This window comes from Euleptes europaea, chromosome 2 (assembly GCF_029931775.1).
Source record: "Euleptes europaea isolate rEulEur1 chromosome 2, rEulEur1.hap1, whole genome shotgun sequence".
Lineage (NCBI taxonomy): Eukaryota > Metazoa > Chordata > Lepidosauria > Squamata > Sphaerodactylidae > Euleptes > Euleptes europaea.
In genome coordinates this window covers 26,631,734-26,653,189 of record NC_079313.1, presented here as the reverse complement: position 1 = coordinate 26,653,189, position 21,456 = coordinate 26,631,734, and the positions used below count along the sequence as shown (strand labels likewise).

General features: G+C 44.1%; 1 protein-coding gene across 1 annotated transcript; it reads right to left on the bottom strand.

Moving 5' to 3' along the window:
* Positions 1-811: 811 nt before the first annotated feature.
* Positions 812-21,076, bottom strand: NPL (N-acetylneuraminate pyruvate lyase). The gene is made up of 11 exons (XM_056845205.1): positions 21,012-21,076; positions 16,826-16,899; positions 14,053-14,140; positions 10,615-10,672; positions 9,304-9,379; positions 8,277-8,369; positions 7,584-7,732; positions 6,334-6,380; positions 4,331-4,415; positions 3,853-3,892; positions 812-963 (listed from the first exon to the last, which is right to left on the bottom strand). The coding sequence occupies exons 1-11, from the start codon at positions 21,074-21,076 to the stop codon at positions 812-814; spliced, it is 927 nt and encodes a 308-aa protein (XP_056701183.1).
* Between the last annotated feature and the right edge of the window lie 380 nt (positions 21,077-21,456).

Below are 21,456 nucleotides of genomic sequence, written 5' to 3'. Positions count from 1 at the left end.
CACAACACACCTTGCAAATTCAGGCACAGGTCTAGATAATGCCCATTTTTATTGGCGCTTCTAAAAATATATGGGCTTTGTAAATACAAAGATTAATTATAATCACAATCTAATTATAATCGTCAGAAACTAATTCTACCTCTTATTGACATGATGGAGACTAGTTCAGAGGAAGAGAAAATTAAATTCCTCTTATGGGAGGGAGACTCTCAGCGATCCTTGCAAGTAGCCAAGTATTGCTCTGTAGCTATTAAAATTTGTTCGGAGAAGGGTATTAGCGATTTTAATTGATTTAAATCGTTATATGCCTTGTGTATATGGTGATTTTTAATTGGTACAACTTTATCTGTATTTTGTATAGAGAGGTTTTAATCTAATTATTTATTTTTGTAATCGCTTTTAATTGATAAGGTTTGTAGTTTGTCTGGCTATTGCCGTAATAATAAAATCATTCATTCAATCTAATTATAATTATATTGCCCAACATCTTCAGATAAAATGGCAGGAAGTACATAAAAACTGGCCAATTCAACCTGCATCACACACACTCCCTTTCCAATTTGTGGAAGAATTCTAAGATTTCAGCTGAGGTTGCTTCTTCATTACTCTTCCAGTTTTTAGGGAAGCTGGTTTCTTTATCAGAAAACTGTCTCAGCCCTGACGGGCAACAAAATCGCTGCTGTAGGGTTGATTCCAATGGTTGAGGTTAAAAGGATGGCCGCAACAGGAACACAGTCCTTCATGAAAGTTATTCAGTCAGTACGCATCTCACAGATGATGTTTCAAACCATGCTGGATGACCACGCTGCTGTTAACTGTACGGGCAGTTCTTCACACTCTCCAGTCTGGTTTTTACTTTGGCAATGAATTCCTCAGAGGCTCTCGACAAGGGAAGCCGCGGGGGACCCATTGCTATCCCCGAAACCAAAGTGATCACTGCTTTGGTCTGTGGAACACCGAAGCCTAGCCAAAAACAAATGGAAAGAAGAAACCATTAAAGACAGGTAATCTCTTCAAAATATGCCTCCCTCCCCTGTATCCTCGCTATCACGCACAGGGGCGGCAGGAAAAGTCATCCTGCTATGCAAGTGGGAACCGGAAGGGTGGAGGTGTGCTGGGACAGCAGCCAAATGGCTCGCTCACCCCCATGCTGCTTACTGCTGCTGCCCCCACCCCCTTTCCTTTCGTTGTGCTGGCACTTCTGCACTTCATTAAAACAAAAAGGAGTGGGGGAGACCCAACCTGAAAAACCAAGAGCCGGGTAGCCAAAGGCTGGGTGGAGAAAGGTAAACTAATGTTACCGGTATGTAGAAATATATTTATTTTAGGGCGCTTATATCAGGGTTAAAAACATAAAAAATGATAAAACAAAGCACAACGGCAACGATTAAGGTCGATAAACTTAAACCATCCACCATAACGCGCTTCGGCCAACTGGCCATCAGTGGTCAGATAAAATCCCATATAATGCACACTCAAACAATATACAAGTGTATCACAATATGTACACAGAATTATAAAAGCCCAAGTATGTGTGTAGGGGTGTCTGAAAAGAATAAAAGATAATGGCTAGCCTCAATTTAATATTATTATATTGTTTTGCTTTGTTTTATCATTTTTAATGTTTTTAACCCTGATATAAGCGCTCTACAATAAATATATTTCTGCACAACATTTTTTTACCTTTCTCCACCCAACCTTTGGGTACCCAGCTTCTGCACTTCATGTAAGAAGAATTTTGCATGCCTCTCGCACCCCACCCCACAGCCCAAGAATTCCCCTTTTCCTCTTCTCACCTCCCCCCACCAACCCTTAACTGCTGTGACAACTCAGCAATTAAAAACCCTTAAAGAGCTGGGGCTGGGGGGAAACCTGGAGCTTGGAACCATTGTTTTGAAGGTGGCGCTGAGCTCTGCCCACCCTGCTCCTCACATTGGCCGTGGACCAAACATCCACATGGATGCTTACCTGCAGCCATCCTGCCATTTCTCCTTCAAGCCAAACCAAAGGTGGTGCATTTGTGGCTCTGGACCGAAGGAGAAAGCCGCAGGAGACACATATGTGGTGTTCAGACCCAATAAACAAATAAATAAAATTGCAGCAGTTGGAGAAGGAAGGTAGATCAAAATTTCTGTGCAGAAGGCACCAGAGTCATGAGAAGTCCTGGAATATAGCTGTGTTTTAAGAAGGGGGGGGGAGGAACTATTATTTGTGTGTGTGTGTCCCCGCCAAAATCTGGCTACTTTTTTTTGCCGTCAAGTCACAGCTGACTTATGGCGGACTGATTCAGGTCAAGACTGCAGTATGGGGGAAGACTAAAATCACTTATCCTCTTCCATCATGGCCCCAACCCGAATCAAGGCCCCATGCATTTGGGATATTAGTTCCCATCAGTGTGACATGTGACTGATTGTTTACAAGTAAAGTTGGGAGAATCCCAACCCAGCATGTCAAATATTGTGACATGTAGGTTGGCCCTTAGATGCCATGCTATACCAGCTCACAAAAGGCTATAGCTGGCCACAAATATGTCAATAATCAATACATTTACAGTGCATTCCTAAGGAGAGTTACTTCAGTCTAAGTCCACTGAAATGAACGGGCTCAGATTGGAGTAATTCTCCTTAGGAATGCACTGCTAGTGATGTTTCTGTCAACCACAAAAAAACAACTGAAAGAATTCTAAGAGCCTTTCTTTTGCAGTTCAGCAAAGTTCTATGGAAATGACCAGGGTAACATATAACAGTTACAGGATATATTATGCAAGAAATCGTCTTTCAGAGTTATTCTTAACATACTGGAATGGACAGTAACTTGGCCATTCAACATTTTATGTTTATGTTGCTAAATATGTAGTATATGAACCATTGTTTAATTTTACATGCTGTACAGGTATTGGATATTAGGATGCAGTTGGACAAAATAAATCAGAAAAATCAAAAAGGAGAAAAACAGTAACCAGAAGAAAGTATTAAAGGGAATTTATAAAAGACAAAAAGATACTTGAAGAGAGCTCTAAAGGCATATTTAGTCAGGAAACGTCTTGGGTGATGGTGTCAAGAAATTTGGTCACCTCTGACAGTTTAAGCCACAGCGTTTGGCCATGTCATACATTTAAAGCAATAGCCTGTTTTCTAATTTGTCATCCAACTCTTACTACTCTTCCACTGTTTCAAGCTAAGATGAAAAGCTTGAGATCAATCCTTTGAATTTCAAAGCGATCTGACTTTACTCTCAGCGATGTCAACTGGGAGGTGGGAATCTTGCTCCTCTTCGAGAATCATCGTTTGGTTCACACACCTGATTGGTTTATACTGGTCAGGGGGTCAGAGGTCCAGTTTCTTATAAAGTTAGCCTACAACCATCTAGCACAAGTTTCCATGCATGCCCAATAATAACATCAGGACCAGTGATGGGCCAGGGACCATCTTGCTGTGTCTCTCACCTGCTGCTATGTTACGTATGCTGATTTGAAGATGCTGTAACCTGCTTGCCTTCACATCTGTAAGTGTATATTAGGAAGCTAGATTTTGATATTTTATTGCACCTGCTTGTCCTTTTGTCTTATGCTTTTCAATAAAGTCTGTTGCTTTTATTGGTGTGCTGTACTGCGTGTGTGAGACTCCAAACCCAGTATTGGTCAAACAATAAGAAGGAGATTTTTTCCAGGGCCCCCAGTTTGGGCACAAGGGAATCAAGTCATCCTGCAAAGATGTGGCAGGTTGCGTACCCCCATCTTTTCCAGATGGAAACCCATGAACATGTGTGAACGCTTCTGAATTTCAATCTATATTATAATATTCAAGTCATGCAGACAGGGCAAAGAAGAAGAAAGAGTACAATAATACCTACCTTGTGCAAATACAAAGCTGAGGAAATCCTGAATAGAGAACTAAAAAGAGAGTGACATAGTAAGAGTTCTATTGCTGCATCTTATTACATTCCATCTCTTGGATACAACAGAAGAGATGTGAAGAAACAGTTGCTGCATGCCTCTTTTCAAAAGCTGGCATCACAACAATCACACAGGGGAGGCAGGACTGGTTCTAGCTCCCCCCACCCCATATGAAACAGATTTTCAATATTGTAAAACATATAGGCATCTCTGGCAACCAGATTGTGTGAAGAGCATGCAGCTCTCATCCAGTGAGTGATAAGTGCTTGTTTTCACAAGCTGATTGTCCCCAGCTTATCGGGGCATGTTTATGGAATGATGTGCTCTGGGGTTAGAGTGTGTGCTACATTCATTTCAAATTTACGCTCAAACGGGAAGGCGAAAAAAAACCCCTTAACCCTCAGTTATAATAAGCTTCACCCAGAAATATCATACCTGGTATTTTTGTGCTAAGACAATATCTCCGTTACTGAAAGCTTCCAGTAGTAAGTTATTTGCCCTGCCCAGGTAATTATATGTGCTGGAAACAAAATAAGGGGAGACAAACACTATCAGAAGATGTGTTGGCACTCTCACAGCAGTTAAAATAGACCATCCAAGGATAGCAATTCTGAATTTATCTCCCTATATAGAAATTGCATGGCTAATTCCTTTATTTGGCCCCATTTGCAGGTGTTCAGTCTGAGCATCCAGTTCCTAAAGACAGCCAGATCTCTGCTGACACCAGAGAACCAGCCCCCTATATATTGCCCCTTTGACTAGAATCCTTGGGAAAACTCCATATTCCATGTAGCCGGCAAGAAACATGGGTTTCTTGCAAAGGACATTTGCCCCGGTGAACTCTCTGCTTAAGCCCTTCCTACAATCACAATTATGCATCCCATCAACTGCATTTTAACATTAGCAATATTTCCGGAAGCCCCAAGACAAGTTTCTATGGTGCCAATAACCCATCCACATTGGATTCGGAAGGAGCAGGGGAGAAATGGATGCCTTTTAAAAATGTGGCCACATGATGTTCCAGTATAGGAAGAGTAGGGTGTGTAACTTTCCAAAGAACAGAATAAAATAAAATAAAAAACAGACGTTCACAAACCAGAGCAGGGGTGAGGAATGTCAGGCCCAGGGGGATCTGGCAGATCTCTAGCTCAGAAGGATCTAAGACTGGTGATCTGCCCCCTCCCGCAGACAAGAATAGCCTCTATTCAAGGCAGACGTGAGTTTGTTTTGCAGAGAAAAGGAACCTTTTCCCCCCTTGCAGAAGAGTCCTTAGCTACAGAGGTGCTAGGACTGCCCAAGAAACTGTGTTAACCCTTTCCCACCCGGGCCATGGAGAAACATATTCCCCCTGTACTACAAGAGGGCTGGGGGCGGAAGTGGCGACAATGGAGGGGTTAAAGGGGGCAGGACCAGAATGTGCTGGCGGGGGAGTTCTTAGCCAGTGCGTCCTCATTTCATCCCTGCAGGCGGAGGTAGCATGAGCCAGCTGTAGAATCCGACCCCGACCATGCGAAGCAGGAGCAACTCCGGCATGCGGCTGGATGGCTACGCCCAGCTGGTGCAACAGACCATCCTGTGCCACCAGGTGGGCGAGTGTGCCACCAGTTGGATGCCTGCCTGTTTGCCCGCACCGGGGGGGGTGTCAGCTGGTGCAGCTGCCTGCTTGGGGATTGGTCGGCTGATTTTTAAGTTGATAATTAGTATGGCCTGCAAATGATGTTATAAATATCCAAATGGCTCTTGGTGGCAAAAAGGTTCCCCACCCCTGAAATAGAGGCTCACAAAGTGTGTGTGTGCCTTGCTGTTCTCCTTGAAGCTTTTTTTTTTTTTTAAGTGGCTTGAGCAATATAGGGTAGCTTGAAAAGTGAGGAAATTATTTCCAAGTTTCAGTATTGCCACTTATCTGGGGTGTTCTGCAGGGTAGGTGAGGGTTAGATTTCAACTAGAGTTAAATCCTGTCTGAATAGTTTGGCGGGCAACCGACAGTGATACCTTACTAAAGTGTAGGCCCTAACTTAGGGCCCGTTCCTACATTTATCTTCCTGATGCCAATTCAAACAGAAGGCTTCTCAGTGGAAGCCGTTCAACCGATGAGACCTGATGAACAGATATTTGTGAACAGACCGTGAGCCACAACACTGCTTACTCAAAGGTGGTCTTCTGGAGAAGAGGTGCAACAAGGAACTTGTGCAGCTTATCAAATTAGGGTAGAAAGAAGAGGTCTGCAGGTAGACAGACACTAGGACAATCAAAACAGTATTTTGCAAATGAGATACTCTTCTGTAAAAAAACACACACACACACACACAACAGCACAAAGGCTGGAGGCAGCAGGCAGAATCCCTTGCCCAAGACTCCTCTTTGCCACAGGAGATGAGACCCAGCAAGCCAAATAAACATTTTTATCCCACAAACAAGACAGAAAGAGAGAGACTGACCTGCCAACTGCCCCGTCCGCTCCCATGGCCAGTGCGCTCAAGAGTTGCTAGGGAGGGAAAGTGTTTTTCTTTTAAATTTCCATAATGAAACAGGAGTCCCCTGGCAGCCTAAAGACTAACAAAATCTATTCCAGCATAAGCTTTTGTCAGGGCTCACTTTGCCAGTAGAACTGCAAGAGAGCCATTTTCACCCTGTGCAGAAGATAAACTGTAGTAGTCATGGCAAGACTTGCAACGTACACAAGAGTTGAGGAAATGCAGGGGCTGGCGGCGGCGGTAGGGGGGATGGGACAGCTGGCAGGTTGTCTGCGCTGTGCTTCCTACACTCGCCGTCCCTTTCCCGTTCCTGCCACAGCAGTGGCTTATCCTGTCTTACCACCACCATTTGCGTGGGCTCCCATCCAAAGGCTCCTCTCTTAGACATTCATCTTTCTGTTAAAGTTACCCAAGGCTCCCCAGGCCTATGTACCCTTGCTGAATTGTTTTGCTCACTGGATTACAGCCTCTGCCTCCTTTCCTCCCCTCCAACTCAAGTGGCTGATAAGTTCCTCATGTGGAATAAGCCTCTGAATTCAGAAAATCCGTATGTTGCTTGTTTGGCCACGAAAAAAGGCTGGGATCCACTTGACACAATATTTACAGCACTGTCCTATGCAGAGTTACTCCAGTCTAAACCCACTGAAATGAATGGGCTTAGATTGGAGTAACTCTCGTTAGGAGTGCACTGTCAGTCTTTAGAGAGGGGCTGTGGCTCAGTGGAAATGCCTCTGCTTGGCATGCAGAAGGTCTCAGGTTCAATCCTCAGCATCTCCAGTTAAAAGAACCAGGCAGTAGGTGGTGTGAAAGATCTCTACCTGAGCCCCTGTGGAGCTGCTGCCAGTCTGAGTAGCCAATGATGACCTTGATGAACCAATGGCCTGATTCAGTATAAGGCAGCTTCATGCAAAAGACATTGGCTTAGAACCACTGGCTTAGAACCACTAGAGTGTTTCCACAGGTGGAAGGATTTCTGCCCATGGAAGTGTGGCTTTCTTGCCTCCCCCTTCCAGCTGCAGCTCAAGATGTCACTTTAAATCAAATTCAGGGGCACATTGGGGCTGTAGCAGGAGGATGAAGGTGAGAAAGGGATGATCCATAGGCAGAAATCCTTTCATCTGCTAGTGGATCCAAACCACTGCTTCAGTACCTGTGCTTTACACAGTTGTCTTGCAGTTCTACAACAGTGAAGTCATGGTATAGAAATCCCTTACCTCATCCACACCATACAGAAGCACCAACTGGCCTTGGTCATTTTTCTTGATACTCCGTCCAAAGTCGAAGAGGTCTGTGCAACTGAACTTCACCCCCTGAAAGGTGGGGATCTGCTCCATCATCCCGTCTAGTAGCTTTTCAACACAAACTGCAGAAAGAGAGAAAACAAGAGTGGGTGGGAGGGTGGGTGAGTCACAAGTCACATTAAAAAAGTTTTCAAGTCTTCCTTGGCAAGGTCTAATACTAGATTTAGTATGTTTCATGATGGCAGCACAGTGCAGGTTGTAATTCTATTCCACTGCAGTCTCTCATTTCAGAGCGCTAAACATCCGGGAAGAATACCCCAGGAAGTCCCCTCTTCCTTGATGATGAAATATGAAATGATGGTAATGGGACTACACTACAAACAAAATTAATCCCATTGTTCCAGAGAAGAAACTCTGCAAACTAGTGTCCAGTGGGGTGGGTAGAGGAAGGCATGGGGGACATCCAACAGAATTTTCAACAAACTATGATTCCCAGGTTTCTTTGGTGGAAGTCACGACCTTTGAAGTGGTCAAAATTATTTTATTGTGGTTCCAAAGCCTGTTTTCAAACTTCCAGAGGTGCCCCCAGGTTAACGTGTCTGGGAACCCTGAATCAGGCTTTTCTCCTAGATGTAACAGGGGAAGGTCTGGATAAGCAACACTTACTTTCTATTCCAGTCAAGGGAGGAATATGGTAATAATAAAACGGGACGTCTGGAGCTTCAGCTGCCACATCATGCAAGAAGGCAACAAGCCCATCTAAAAAGGGGGGGAGAAGAGACAGAGAGAGACTTGGAGTATGGAAAGTCTTTTATGCATGGCTGTTTCGCTAGCTGTCACCGCTCCGACAACTTTGGGTCTTTGTGCTGATTATGCATGCCGTTTCCGAGCATCAGAGGTCACCTCGCTCTCCCCCTGCATTTCCCCACATTTTCAGAGACCTGTTTTATCTCAAATTTGAAAACTCGGGCAAAACGTGGGGAAACGCAGGGGGAGAGCAAGGCGACCTCTGACGCCTGGAAAGTGCATGCAAAATCAACACAAAAACTGAAGTTGTCAGAGGGGTGACTACGAGGGAAACAGCCATGCATAAAATACCGGAAAGTAACCAGAAACATCTGCTTTCCTACACGCACTTAAAAAAACCCACAGAATCAAAGTTCTGGCAGCCCGTTGAAGCAAGCCGCATCAGTCATGATCAACTTGCATGCTTTATACTGCCTCTTGCCAGTCAACAGGAAGAGCAAAGCAGGGCATTGAAGGCTTGCCCCTTGAGAACCAAAAACCTCCTTCAGCGACCTTCCTGCTTTCTGAGGTTTTGCCAGCCATTTCTCCCATACCCCTTCCAGCCCATCTTCACAACCAAAAATGCCCAAAATCATGAATGCTTCTTGCTTTAAAAAAAAAATGAAAACCAAGATTCTCATGAAGCTTGATTTGTACATAATACAATATTCTACAGCTTTCCTGCACCTTATGGAGTATGTGCATCATTGCCGATTAAGGAATGCTGATTAAGGAATGTAGGTTTGGAAACTCCTTCCAACCCATGAGTAAAGTATTAATTCCACAGCAGTTAGCAGAAACCTTAACTGCTGTGACACTCATACCACAAATACACAGTCCCAGACAGTGGGATGCAAGAGGAAAACACAATTAGTGGGATCCAGCAGCCAGTGAGGTGCCTACTAACCTTTGTTCACCTGTTTGAAGAAGAACGGGGCAATGACAGCTATGCCGTCTGCTCCTATTTCAGCAGCATGCTTTGCCTGGAAAGGCGTCAGAGGCATGTATTTATACTGATACAGACAATTATTGCCAGGTGAGTCCGGGGAGGGGGGAACAAAATAGATCCAACAATAGCTTGTGCTACACAAAATAGTTCTTAATATATGCAAGCTTTTGAATAACACAGAACACTTCATCTCAAAAAACTTGTATTATCCTGTATACAAATAATGTTTATCCATGATAAGCTAATGGATTATGTTATTTCTTACATGTGGCCAACAGTTTAAACAGTTCACCAGTCTATTACTCCATAACATAAGGAATATCCAGCATTGCGTCATATGTAAGGTTCAAAACAGACAAGATGTTGAGACGTTTGTGATTAGATCTTTCCAGGGACTTTTAAAAGAGCAGTTCTAGCCAGTCAGGGTCCCAGTTCAAATCAGAATCATGAAGGGAGGAGAGAGGGCATCTAACCCTTCCATCCTAATACATTTACCTAATCATAACTACCCCACTCCTTGAGCTGTTGTAATACCCCTTAAAGGCAAACGGGGGAACAGATGGGTGTTGCTCTAAAGGGGCTGATACTGATAGTTACCCCAGTTTGTAGTTGAAACTGGCATCAGGGAGCATGTGGTCCTCCAACAGAGGATGGAGCTTCTCAAGTTTCATTTGAAGAGAGGCAGGAGCTTTAAAGATCCCACAAGGGAAGCAATGCAGCAATCCCATAATCCACATGGCAGAAAAGAAACCCAAACAAGCTAACAACAAAAGACTCCCCCCTTCTTCCCAGGAATCCAGTGACCTTTTTTCTCACTTGCTAATCACAGCAGGACTGCTAACCATAAGTCACTTAAGCACCTCTTGAAATGAACAATCCAAACCAGATGAAAGGCATGCACATAGTGTAGGGTTGCCAACCTCCAGGTACTAGCTGGAGATCTCCTGCTATTACAAGTGATCTCCAGCTGATAAAGAGATCAGTTCCCCTGGAGAAAATGGCCGCTTTGGCAATTGGACTTTATGGCATTGAAGTCCCGCCCCTCCCCAAACCTTGTCCTCAGGCTCCGCCCCAAAAACCTCCCGCCGGTGGCAAAGAGGGACCTGGCAACCCTAAGATAGTGACAGGGTGAACTACATGATCCCCCCTTTATTACTTTGCAATTATGCCCCCCATGGAAGAGATGCCATATTCCATATAAGGATGTATCTTGCATACGAAATAAAAGGAGTCTCAACAAGCACCACAAAATTAAGCAAACAAACTCACCAGTTCCTTTGATTCTGGCAGACTCAGGGCCCCCACATGAATAATGACATGATCCAGCCTTCAAGAAAGGGAAAACAGCTTTACGTTTTTAAATAGGGGCTGGGAAACAGAGGAGACGAAACGAGTCAGACTGACCGCTTGTGCGTCAACAAGCATTTTGCATCTTCCATCTGACCGCATGTACATGGCACATGAACCAAGTCTAACTACAGCAAGTGACACCAGCTTTCCTTTTTTTAAAAAAAACACTACTTCCAGAGCTGGTGGTTGTGAGCAAGAGAAATAGTAGAGGTGGCAGAAGGCTCCCCCTCCTTTTGGTACGATCCCCCCCCCCCGCTATCACAAGAACAAGCAGTCGTTTGAAACCATGCAGCAGGGGAGGGGGGGTGTCCTTTGCAGGGACTGATCTGGAGTGTTGCAAAGGTGGATGGGGGGCAGCGGGGCAGCGTGTGCTCTGCAAAACAGCCTTTGTTCCATTTTCTTTTTAAGATGCTCTATCCATTTCATCTCTCCCTTCCTCCAAGGAACTTGGAGCAGAATTATAGCTCTCCCTTCCACATTTGCCAACCTCCAGGTACTGGAGAGAATAAAGGCTCAGTGCTGTATAGATAATGGAAAAGATCCAAACAGCACTACAAAGTAATTTTAGCAAGAAATAAGTTTATCTAAGTGCAGAAGTGCAAAAAAGTGAAACTATATACAAAAGAAACACAAGCAACAATATCTATACAGTATGCAAAAACAGTCCAGCAAGATATACAATGTAACGGAAAAATTTGTCCAATAAATCACATAGGAACCATGTCACTGTCCATGAAAAACTTTCCTGTGCTTCAAAGTAGCTGGACACGAGATGTCAGAAAAGAGGACCACAGCATGGAGGTGCCAAGAAGAGGTGTCCGGACGTGTCGTCTAGATCATACACACGTTTTGCACGTGGCTTCATCAGCTAAGCATATCTCATACTTTTCCCAGGTAACTCCTCGGTGAAGTTGCGAGTGAGCATCTCCCAAAACGAGTCTCTCTTCCTGTCCACTTCTGCCCGAGTTTTCCACAGTCGCAGCAAAGTACAGAAAACTCGCATCCCCCTCAGCAGCACACTGGCAATCCTTGTGCTGTGGTGGCGACTGTGCGACTGTGGAAAACTCGGGCAGAAGTGGACAGGAAGAGAGACTCGTTTTGGGAGATGCTCACTCGCAACTTCACTGCGGAGTTACCTGGGAAAAGTATGAGATATGCTTAGTTGATGAAGCCACGTGCGAAACGTGTGTATGATCTAGACAACACGTCCGGACACCTCTTCTTGGCACCTCCATGCTGTGGTCCTCTTTTCTGACATCTCGTGTCCAGCTACTTTGAAGCACAGGAAAGTTTTTCATGGACAGTGACATGGTTCCTATGTGATTTATTGGACTAATTTGTATAGATATACATTGTATATCTTGCTGGACTGTTTTTGCATACTGTATAGATATTGTTGCTTGTGTTTCTTTTGTATATAGTTTCACTTTTTTGCACTTCTGCACTTAGATAAACTTATTTCTTGCTAAAATTACTTTGTAGTGCTGTTTGGATCTTTTCCAACCTCCAGGTACTAGCTGGAGATCTCCTGCTATTACAACTGATCTCCAGCCGATAGGGATCAGTACACCTGGAGAAAATGGCCGCTTTGGCAATTGGACACTACGGCATTGAAGTCCCTCCCCTCCCCAAACCCCGCCCTCCTCAGGCTCCGCCCCAAAAACCTCCTGCCAGTGGCGAAGAGAGACCTGGCAACCCTACTGACAGCCTGGCTCAAGTTCCCCTCAGTGAGCTTCATGGCAGAGAGGGGAGTCGAACCCAGGTCTCCCAGGTCCTAGTCTGACACGCTGAGCACCACACTGGTGAGTCAGTGCGCACTGATAGGTCTAAGTTGCAATTAGGTTTCCCCAAGGTCATACAGACGCATGGCAACAGAGACTCAATGCATTTAGCACATCTGTCATTTGTGCAATCTGTGTGTAAAGTGCTGTCAAGTTGCAGCTGACGTATGGTGAACCAGTAGGCTTTTTAAGGCAAAAGACTAACAGCGGTGGTTTGCCATTTCCTTCCTCTACATAGGTGACCCTGGCATTCTTTGGTGATCTCCCATCCAAGTACTAACCAGGGCCGACTTCATCAATTTTCCTCCAGGCCAGATTGGCCAGAGATCCTGGAGGGTTTTTGTTGCCATCTTCTGGGCATGGAGTAGGGGTCACTGGGGGATGTGGGGAGGAGGTAGTTGTGAATTTCCTGCATTGTGCATGGGGTTGGACTAGATGACCCTGGTGGTCCCTTCCAGCTCTATGATTCTATGACCCTCCTTAGCTTCTGCTTTCCTATATCATGTTGATGTAGAAATTTCAAAAGAGAGGCAGATACTTAGTCCGGATCTCAGAACAAAGAATGATGTGAAATATTCAGTCCATATTTTTAAGGGGGGTGGGCAGGAAGAGGGGAAAGCGTGGGACATGAGAATGTTCTCTCATCCCATTCTTCTGCATGGCTCCCTCTTCTTTGAAGCGACATGCCACTCAATGAAGAAAACAACGGGCGAGTCAGTTTCACAGCATCTCAACTGCAGATGAATTAATTTAATTTAGTTTATTCTTTATTTAATTATTGATATCCTTCTTTTCTCCTGATCAACAGGACTCAAAGCAGCTTAAACCCAGTGAGAAAAGCAGGCTATAAATGAAGTAAATCGATTTTTTAAAGAAAGCATAACAACTGACCTGCACTCACCAGCCGCCCAAAGCACAATGAAAAAAGTTCTGCTTTACAGAACCTACAAAATCTCTGCAAGGTTGGGACCTTCTTCACATCCTTGGGAAGCCTATTCCATAAGACAGGAGTAGCCACCAAGAAAGCCTGAGCAGTTCCTACTAACCCAAGTGGAGGAACTGTGAATAACCCTTGAATTGCCTTTTGGACTCATATGGGTTGGGGCAGACCCACAAAGAAGCCATTTATACTTGCAGACTTTGCAGCAAACATTATTTAGGCGTGATCATGGATGGTCAGATTAGAGCAAAGGGACTGATCTACTCATCCTGGAGACTTCCTTCTCTCTCTGAACTAGTAAAACTGCAGTCCAAGAATCCCTTTGTGTGGGGGGGTTATCACTGAACCTCTATTTCCCCTTCATTTTCAACCTCTGATAGGAAGTTTAGGCAAAATGGTAGGAGTTGATCATTTAGGGAAAGAGTCTATTTTCTCTTGCCTGTGAGCAACTTGGACAAAAAGTAGCATATTAGGGTATTGTTTATCAGAATACTACTGATGTTACCATTCCCACCCCTTGCCCTTTAAACCCAAAAGGGAAGTAAAAAGAGGAAGCAGATTTGCTGACCAACTGTCTTTGCTTTAGTAGCCAATAATTTTCCATTGACACAGCAGACTTTTCCCAGAATTACTTACTTATCCTTCCCCTTGGCCACCCATTCCTCTGCAAGCCATTTCCTCTCTTGAACACTCAGGGACAGACCTTCTCCTGTTGTCCCATTCACTGTTAACAAAAAAAAGTTTAAATTGAGAACACATAAAAGAAGGTGGAATATGTTTCTTTTTTAAAAATAAGGAAGCCCACTTCATGGCCCATTGCCATAGGAACACAAGAAATGCCATGCTGGATCAGACCAAGGCCCATCAAGTCCAGCAGTCTGTTCACACAGGGACCAACCAGGTGCCTCCAAGAAGCCCACAAACAAGATGACTGTAGCAGCAGCATCCTGCCTGTGTTCCACAGCACCTAATATAATAGGCATGCTCCTCTGATCCTGGAGAGAATAGGTATGCAGCATGACTAGTATCCAGAATAGCTCTGTCTTCCATGAACATGTTCACTCCCCTCTTAAATCCTTCCAAGTTGGCAGCCATCACCACATCCTGAGGCAGGGAGTTCCACAATTTAACTGTGCGTTGTGTGAAGAAATACTTCCTTTTATCTGTTTTGAATCTCTCACCCTCCAGCTTCAGTAGATGACCCTGTGTTCTGGTATTATGAGAGAGGGAGAAAAGCTCCCAGTCCACTGTCTCCATACCATGCATAATTGTATAGACCTCTATCATGTCTCTCCTTAACCACCTTCTTTCCAAGCTAAACAGCCCTAACCGCTCCTCATAGCGCAGTTGCTCTAGCCCCCTGATCATTTTGTTTGCTCTTTTCTGCACCTTCTCAAGCTTTGCAGTATCCTTTTTTAGATGTGGTGACCAGAACTGTACACAGTATTCCAAGTGTGGTCTCACCATAGATTTATACAGGGCTAGTATGATAGCAGCAGTTTTATTCTCTATTCCTTGTCTAATTATGGCCAGCATGGAATTGGCCTTTTTCACAGCAGCCGCACACTGGGTTGACATCATCATTGCATGATCCACTACAACCCTAAGATCCCTTTCTTGGCCTGTCGCTGGCAGCAAAGATCCCATCAGTGTATATGTGAAGTTGGGATTTTTTGCCCCAATATGCATTATTTTACACTTGCTCACACTGAATCTCATTTGCCATTTTAATGCCCATTCCTTGGAGCTCTTCAAAGTCCAATTTTGTTTTAACCACCCTAAATAATTTGGTGTCATCTGCAAACTTGGCCACTTCGCTGTTTATTCCCAACTCCAGGTCATTGATGAACAGGTTGAAAAGCATCAGTCCCAACACAGATCCCTGAGGGACCTCACTGCTCACATCCCTCCACTGTGAGAACTGACCATTGATTCCTACTCTCTGCTTCCTATTTTTCAGCCAGCTCTCAATCCATAAGATGACTTGTCCTCTTATCCCATGACTATGAAGTTTGCTTAGCAGTCTTTGGGCGGGGAGCTTTGTCAAAAGCCTTTTGGAAATCCAAATATGCAATGTCCGTAGGCTCATTCCTGTCCACATGCTTATTGACACTTTCAAAAAACTCTAAAAAGTTAGTGAGATAGGACCCACCTGTACAGAAGCCACATTGGGTTTTGCTCAGCAGGCCTTGCCCTTCTATATGCTTGACAATTCTATCTTGAATCATGCTTTCCATCAATTTACCTGAACAGACGTTAAGCTAACTGGCCTGTAATTTCCTGGGTTCCCCCTGGAACTTTTTTAATAAATGGGTGTTACATTGGCCATTCTCCAGTCCTCTGGTACAGAGGCTGATCTAAGGGACATGTTACATATCATTGTTAGCATTTCAACAATTTCCCATTTGAGTTCTTGAAAAACTCCAGGATGAATCCCTGTGACTTGTTAGTTTGCAGTTTGTCCAGATGTTCTAGAACTTCCTGCCTTGTTACTACTATTTGCCCCTGTTCCTCATTCTCCCCTCCCCAAAACATCTGTTCAGGAGAAGGTATCTGCCCTATATCTTCAACAGTAAAGACAGATGAGAAGAATTAATTTAGTTTCTCAGCAATCGCTTTATCCTCCCTTATTGTTCCTTTACTCCCGTTGTCATCCAATGGTCCAACAGCTTCCCTAGCTGGTTTCCTACTCCTAATGTACTTAAAGAATTGCTTATTGTGGATCTTGATGTGTTTAGCGATATGTCCCTCAAAATCTTTTTTTTGCATCTCTAATTATTTGCTTGCATTTTCTTTGTGCAAGTTTGTGTTTGCTTTTGTTTGCCTCATTTGGGCAACCCTTCCAGTTTCTGAAGGAAGCCTTTCCCCCCTCTAATAGCTTCCTTCACCTTACTTGTTAGCCATGGTGGTGACCTCTTGGACTTAATACCACCTTTCCTGACTTGCAGTATACAATCTAGCTGAGCCTCTAGTATTGTGGACTTGAGTGACCCCCAAGCCTTTTCCAGAGATTTAACCCTCCTAACTGTCCTTTTCAACTTCCTTTTTACCAGGTTTCTCATTTTAGAGCAGTTCCCTCTTTTAAAGTCAAGAGTTCCAAAAACCAGACACTGCAATAAATCAGTCTTTTCAGATGCAAAGGGGCTTTGTCTGCCTCAGTCCAAACACAGAGGGAATGCAGACATCCATTTCACCAAGTAGTCAGTCAAGTTCAGAAACACAGCCTTTTAACCTCTTGATTATTATTATTTATTACATTTTTACCCCACTCTCCCCAACCCGAAGGTCTGATATGATTGGTCTCTATGACTTGGGCTGTCCGCATTTGGAACCATACCAATTTTCAGAGCAGGGTTAGAAAGCTGGGCAATTTATGAAATGGCACGAGTTGCAAAAAGCCATAACTTACCAAATACATTCTTCACACCTTGCTCGCTTATCAGATAGTCCACATACTGGCCAATCACAGACAGGTTGATTTCTCTAGAAAGAAAAGAATGCTACCAGTAGAAATTATTAGGTATGGAATTCCTTGCATCTCACTGTTCATGCAAAGAACTTGTATAGGGGAGAAAGGTAGCTAGTTTAGAAGTTTTATGCTGATCGATAACCAGACTATATTGTCCTTTGGTTAGGGGGAAATGCTTTGTTCAAATTCCTTCCTTCCACCATCTGTCTCCCTCTCATCTGCTTAAAACGAACTTTTTCATAAAAGCCATGGCTTAACCTCTCAATTTAACCTAAATGTAACCTAAGAAGACATAACTGCATTTGGCTATGTTGATAATCCTTGTACTCGTACACAAACAGAAATTATCCCATATCTGAATCAAAGCCAGCTCACAAGAATACTACTGGATGAACCTTAGGAAACACAGAAACAGCACATATGGCATGTGAATGCTACAGCAGGATTTCCAAAGCAAGATATAGTAGCAAACAATGGATTTAGGAGATATGGGCTTAAAATAATCAGAACTCAGTTCCCTTTCCTCTCTTATTACCACAAAGTACCCAAGACCTATAGTCACAAGAACCCATAACTGGCTTCTAATATTCCCTGAAACATAATGACTAGCCAAAAAAGCTCAGCTTGTGAATTATGCAGTCAATGGTTCCGAGTATGGATGCTAAAAAAAGTAGTCAGTTTGAGCTTTGAGGTTTTGCTACATTACATATGCAATTCAAAGGTTTCTTACCTAATCAGCTGCCCCTTTCCCCTGGCCTCTGTAAAATAGACTTGGCAGAGGCAATAAGGAGAAAAAGTCTCCTTTTTACCTAGCTGGAGATAGACTGTGGTGGAAAGTGCCGTCAAGTCACAGCTGATTTAAGGCGATCCCATAGGGTTTTCAAGGCAAGAGACTTTGGGAGGTGGTCTGCCATTGCCTGCCTCTGCATGAGCTGAGAGAGTTCTGAGAGAACTGGGACTGGCCCAAGGTCACCCAGCAGGCTTCAAGTGGAGGAGTGGGGAATCGAACCTGGTTCTCCAGATTAAAGTCCACTGCTCTTAACCACTACACCACACTGGCTCTTAGAGATAGACTACAGGGTTCTTTATAAGAAAGGTGAAGGGGGTACCATAGGGACATTGTCTTCTGTGACATGCACACATGAAAGGTAGTAATAGTGCCTGTAAGCTTTATGTTGGTTTATATGTTACTGCCAGCATAATGTAGTGGTTAAGAGCAGTGGACTCTAACCTGGAGAACCAGGTTCAGTTCCCCACTCCTCCACATGAGCGATAGACTCTAACCTGGCGAAGCAGGTTGGTTTCCCTACTCCTCCACATGAAGCCTGCTGGGTGACCTTGGGCTAGTCACAGTTCTCTTAGAGCTCTCTCAGCCTCCCCTACCTCACAAGGAGTCTCTTGTGGGGAGAGGAAGGGAAGGAGACTGTAAGCTGGTTTGATTCTCCTTAAAAGGTAGATAAAATTGGCATAAAAACCAACTCTTCTTCAAGGCCAAACACACGTCATGGCAGCCATGGGCTTGACCCGTGGCCGCCAACACCATTTCACAGAAGAATGTGACCATTCAAAAATGTTACTAGGGCCTGATTCTGGTTGGGCCTGCAGTGCAGGGGGAGCAGGCACTCTTGATGCCTCCCCACACATACCCCATGGCTGTTTCAGCACTTGAAAAGGGGGGGCACAAAATTGCCTAGTCCTCCCTGCCACCTTGCAGCTTTTTTCAAATGGTCAAATTCTTCTGTAAAATGGTGTAACACGCAGTTATCTCTAAGACACAATGAAGTGGCACTCTGGAAAAAAAAGCAAGTGAAGGAGCAGACTCAAGTACTGAAGGGATTTTAGTTGTAAATGTGTTGTAGTGCACGTTTGGTGTGTTTTTAAGAAATAAATGTTGATTTCCCCTACATTTCCAGTCGGCCCAGAACCAACGCATTGAAATTAAATCAAAAGAGTTTTTGGCTCAACATTAGGAAGAACTTCCTAACAGTCAGAGCAGTTCCTCCGTGGAACAGGCTTCCCTGGGAAGTAGCTGGCCATCTGACAGCAATGCTGATTCCGTGAACTTAGGCAGATCATGAGAGGGAAGGCAGGAAGGGTTGCGTCAGTGCTTGGTTCCAGTGGCCCTTTCTTACATGCCCAGGGTAATGCCGATCGCCACTTTGGGGTCAGGAAGCAATTTCCCCCCAAGCCAGACTGGCTAGGGATCCTGGAGGGTTTTTGCCCTCTTCTGGGCATGGAGCAGGTGTCTCTGGGGGTGTAGGAGGGAGGGAGTTGTGAATTTTCTGCCTTGTGCAGGGGAATGGACTAGATGACCCTGAAGGTCCTTTCCAACTCTATGTTTCTATGATTCCCCGATTGGAGTATAACATGCACTCACCCCCACCCCATGGCTCCCATTCCGTTCTAGCGATTAAAGAACCTGCAAAGCTTATTTGACCATAAATGCGAGAGAGGAAGAAGTGCGCACACCATGGGAAACAACACTCTGAAAAAGCTCTCCAACATCTCTAGTCCCCTTTACCACTCTTCCGCGGCACGCCGTAACTACACTTAGCAACAAGAAAGCGCAGTTCCACTCCTGATGCCACAAGTTCTGCCATCAGCTAGGGGACATAAACTCCATTCTGTCTAGCTGTCTGCCAAGCAGCCTCAGCAGCGTCTCTTGATATTGGGCAAAAAGTAACCGAAGTATGTGTGTGTGTGTGTGTGGGGAGGGTTATCTTGTTTCGGTGCCATTTGGGATACTCCCCTGACCCGTAGACATACTGGCTGTTACCGCACTAGGTATTCCCAGCAATGTATTAAGAATTTGAAAATGTTATAAAAAATACTGTTGGCACTTTCAATGTATTCCCACCGATGTATTAAGAGTTTGAAACTGTTATAAAAAATACCTTTTAAAGTGATGTATCAAGAGTTTGGAAATGTTATAAAAAACATCACTTTAAACGGGTTTTTGGATGCCACGGCTAAAAAATGGTTGGAAGACGTCTTCACAGCTAAAGGGGCCAAACAAAGTGCAAACCGTATTTTTTATAACAGTTTCAAACTCTTAATACATCGGTGGGAATACATAGAAAGTGTGAAGAGTATTTTTTATAACATTTCCAAACTCTTGATCCATCACTGGGAATACCTGGTGCGGTAACCGCCTTTGTGTGATCCTTTCTGCCTGTTTTAAGAAGCTCCAGGGCAAGACGATTGCTTCACATTCTCCAGCTCGGAGGTAATAATTATCAGTGTGTCTCCCCACTCGCTGACTGAAGCAAACTAGTTAATCTGTGAAGATAGCATACCTTTGTTTACGGAGGCAACAAGAGACTCTCTCATGTTCAGGAGAGCACGGAGCGACTTACTCAAAGACGAACCAAGAATTATGTGGCTGACCCACAGAACTGCTATTTCAACACAGCTTTGTGGTTCTCCCCTCCCAGCAGCTATCACTTTCCTGAAGTTCTCTTTTCATCTCATGACCTTCACTTCTTTTGTTGAGCAAGACTCCAAGAAGCAGAGGCGGACAATACAGAAACCACTACGGATCTATTACAAACAGGGAGGCCAGCCTCTATGGTCCAACCTGTCTTGCACACTCTACTTGATTTTGTTTATTGCAGAAGAACTCCCATGGTCAATTAATTGGTTTTAAATTTACAAAGAAAATGTATCCCCAGGATACTTTAACAATTAAGGGACAAACGATCAGTGCTCAGTAACCCCAAATATACACTGTTGCTTATGAAGCACGTTGCAAGGCTAGGCAAAGGTCCATTTAGTCTAGCATTCCTTACTTTATGGGCTGGTTGGGTGCCCCATGGAAAAGGAAAGAAGGTACAAAGTATCACCATCTTTGAATTAGCACTAACAGGAAACTCAGGCAAGTGAGCCAAGCTACATACTTCAGGGCCCAAAAGCTCCTTCAGAGTATAAAAAGGGTGCTCATTGACCTCTGCCCTTCAGAACCTCATTTTATTTTGTTCTTTTGAAGAGATTTACATACAAGAGACCACGGAAACAATAAAACAATCCCAGATCTCCCTGAATAATACCCATTAATGTGACACATAAAGTAAAATAAGAGACCACCAAACCAAACCAGTTTTTCTTTTATAGCCAAGGAAATATTTACCCGTTTTGAGTCATGGGGGTGACCGTGGCCGCCACAAGGCCTTGCAGCTTCTTCTTGGGTGCCATGAAGCAGTTGTGTGTGAAGTCCAGGGAAAAAATTAAGAGAAATCTGGCTGGAACAGCAAAATAAGTTTGCTTTGGATGACCTCTGTTAATACCAAACCCTCACAAGAAAATTCCAGGTCACAAAGACCTTGTAAAACATCTTTCAAGAACAATGCTTGGTCTTTACAATCCCCAACATCAATGCAAGATTTAAACCACAAGTATACAAACAGTGCAACCCTACGCAGAGTCATTCCAGTCTTAAAGCCATTGATTTATATTTTTACACTGTTTTAATTGTAAACTGCCTTGAGTAGGACTCTGACCACATGGTATGGAAATATCTTAAATAAAATAAACAATAGATAATTGCCCTGTATGGCTGCAATCCTGAGGATACT

Bases quoted from the DNA above. Each gene is read 5' to 3' on its own strand.
- NPL (XM_056845205.1), bottom strand. From the start codon at position 21,076: ATGGCACCCAAGAAGAAGCTGCAAGGCCTTGTGGCGGCCACGGTCACC. The intron at 9,380-10,614 runs GTGAGTTTGTTT...ACGCCTTTCCAG, and splicing joins TGCCAGAATCAAAGGAACTG to GCAAAGCATGCTGCTGAAAT. The intron at 3,893-4,330 runs GTATGATATTTC...CTCTCTTTTTAG, and splicing joins TCTTAGCACAAAAATACCAG to TTCTCTATTCAGGATTTCCT.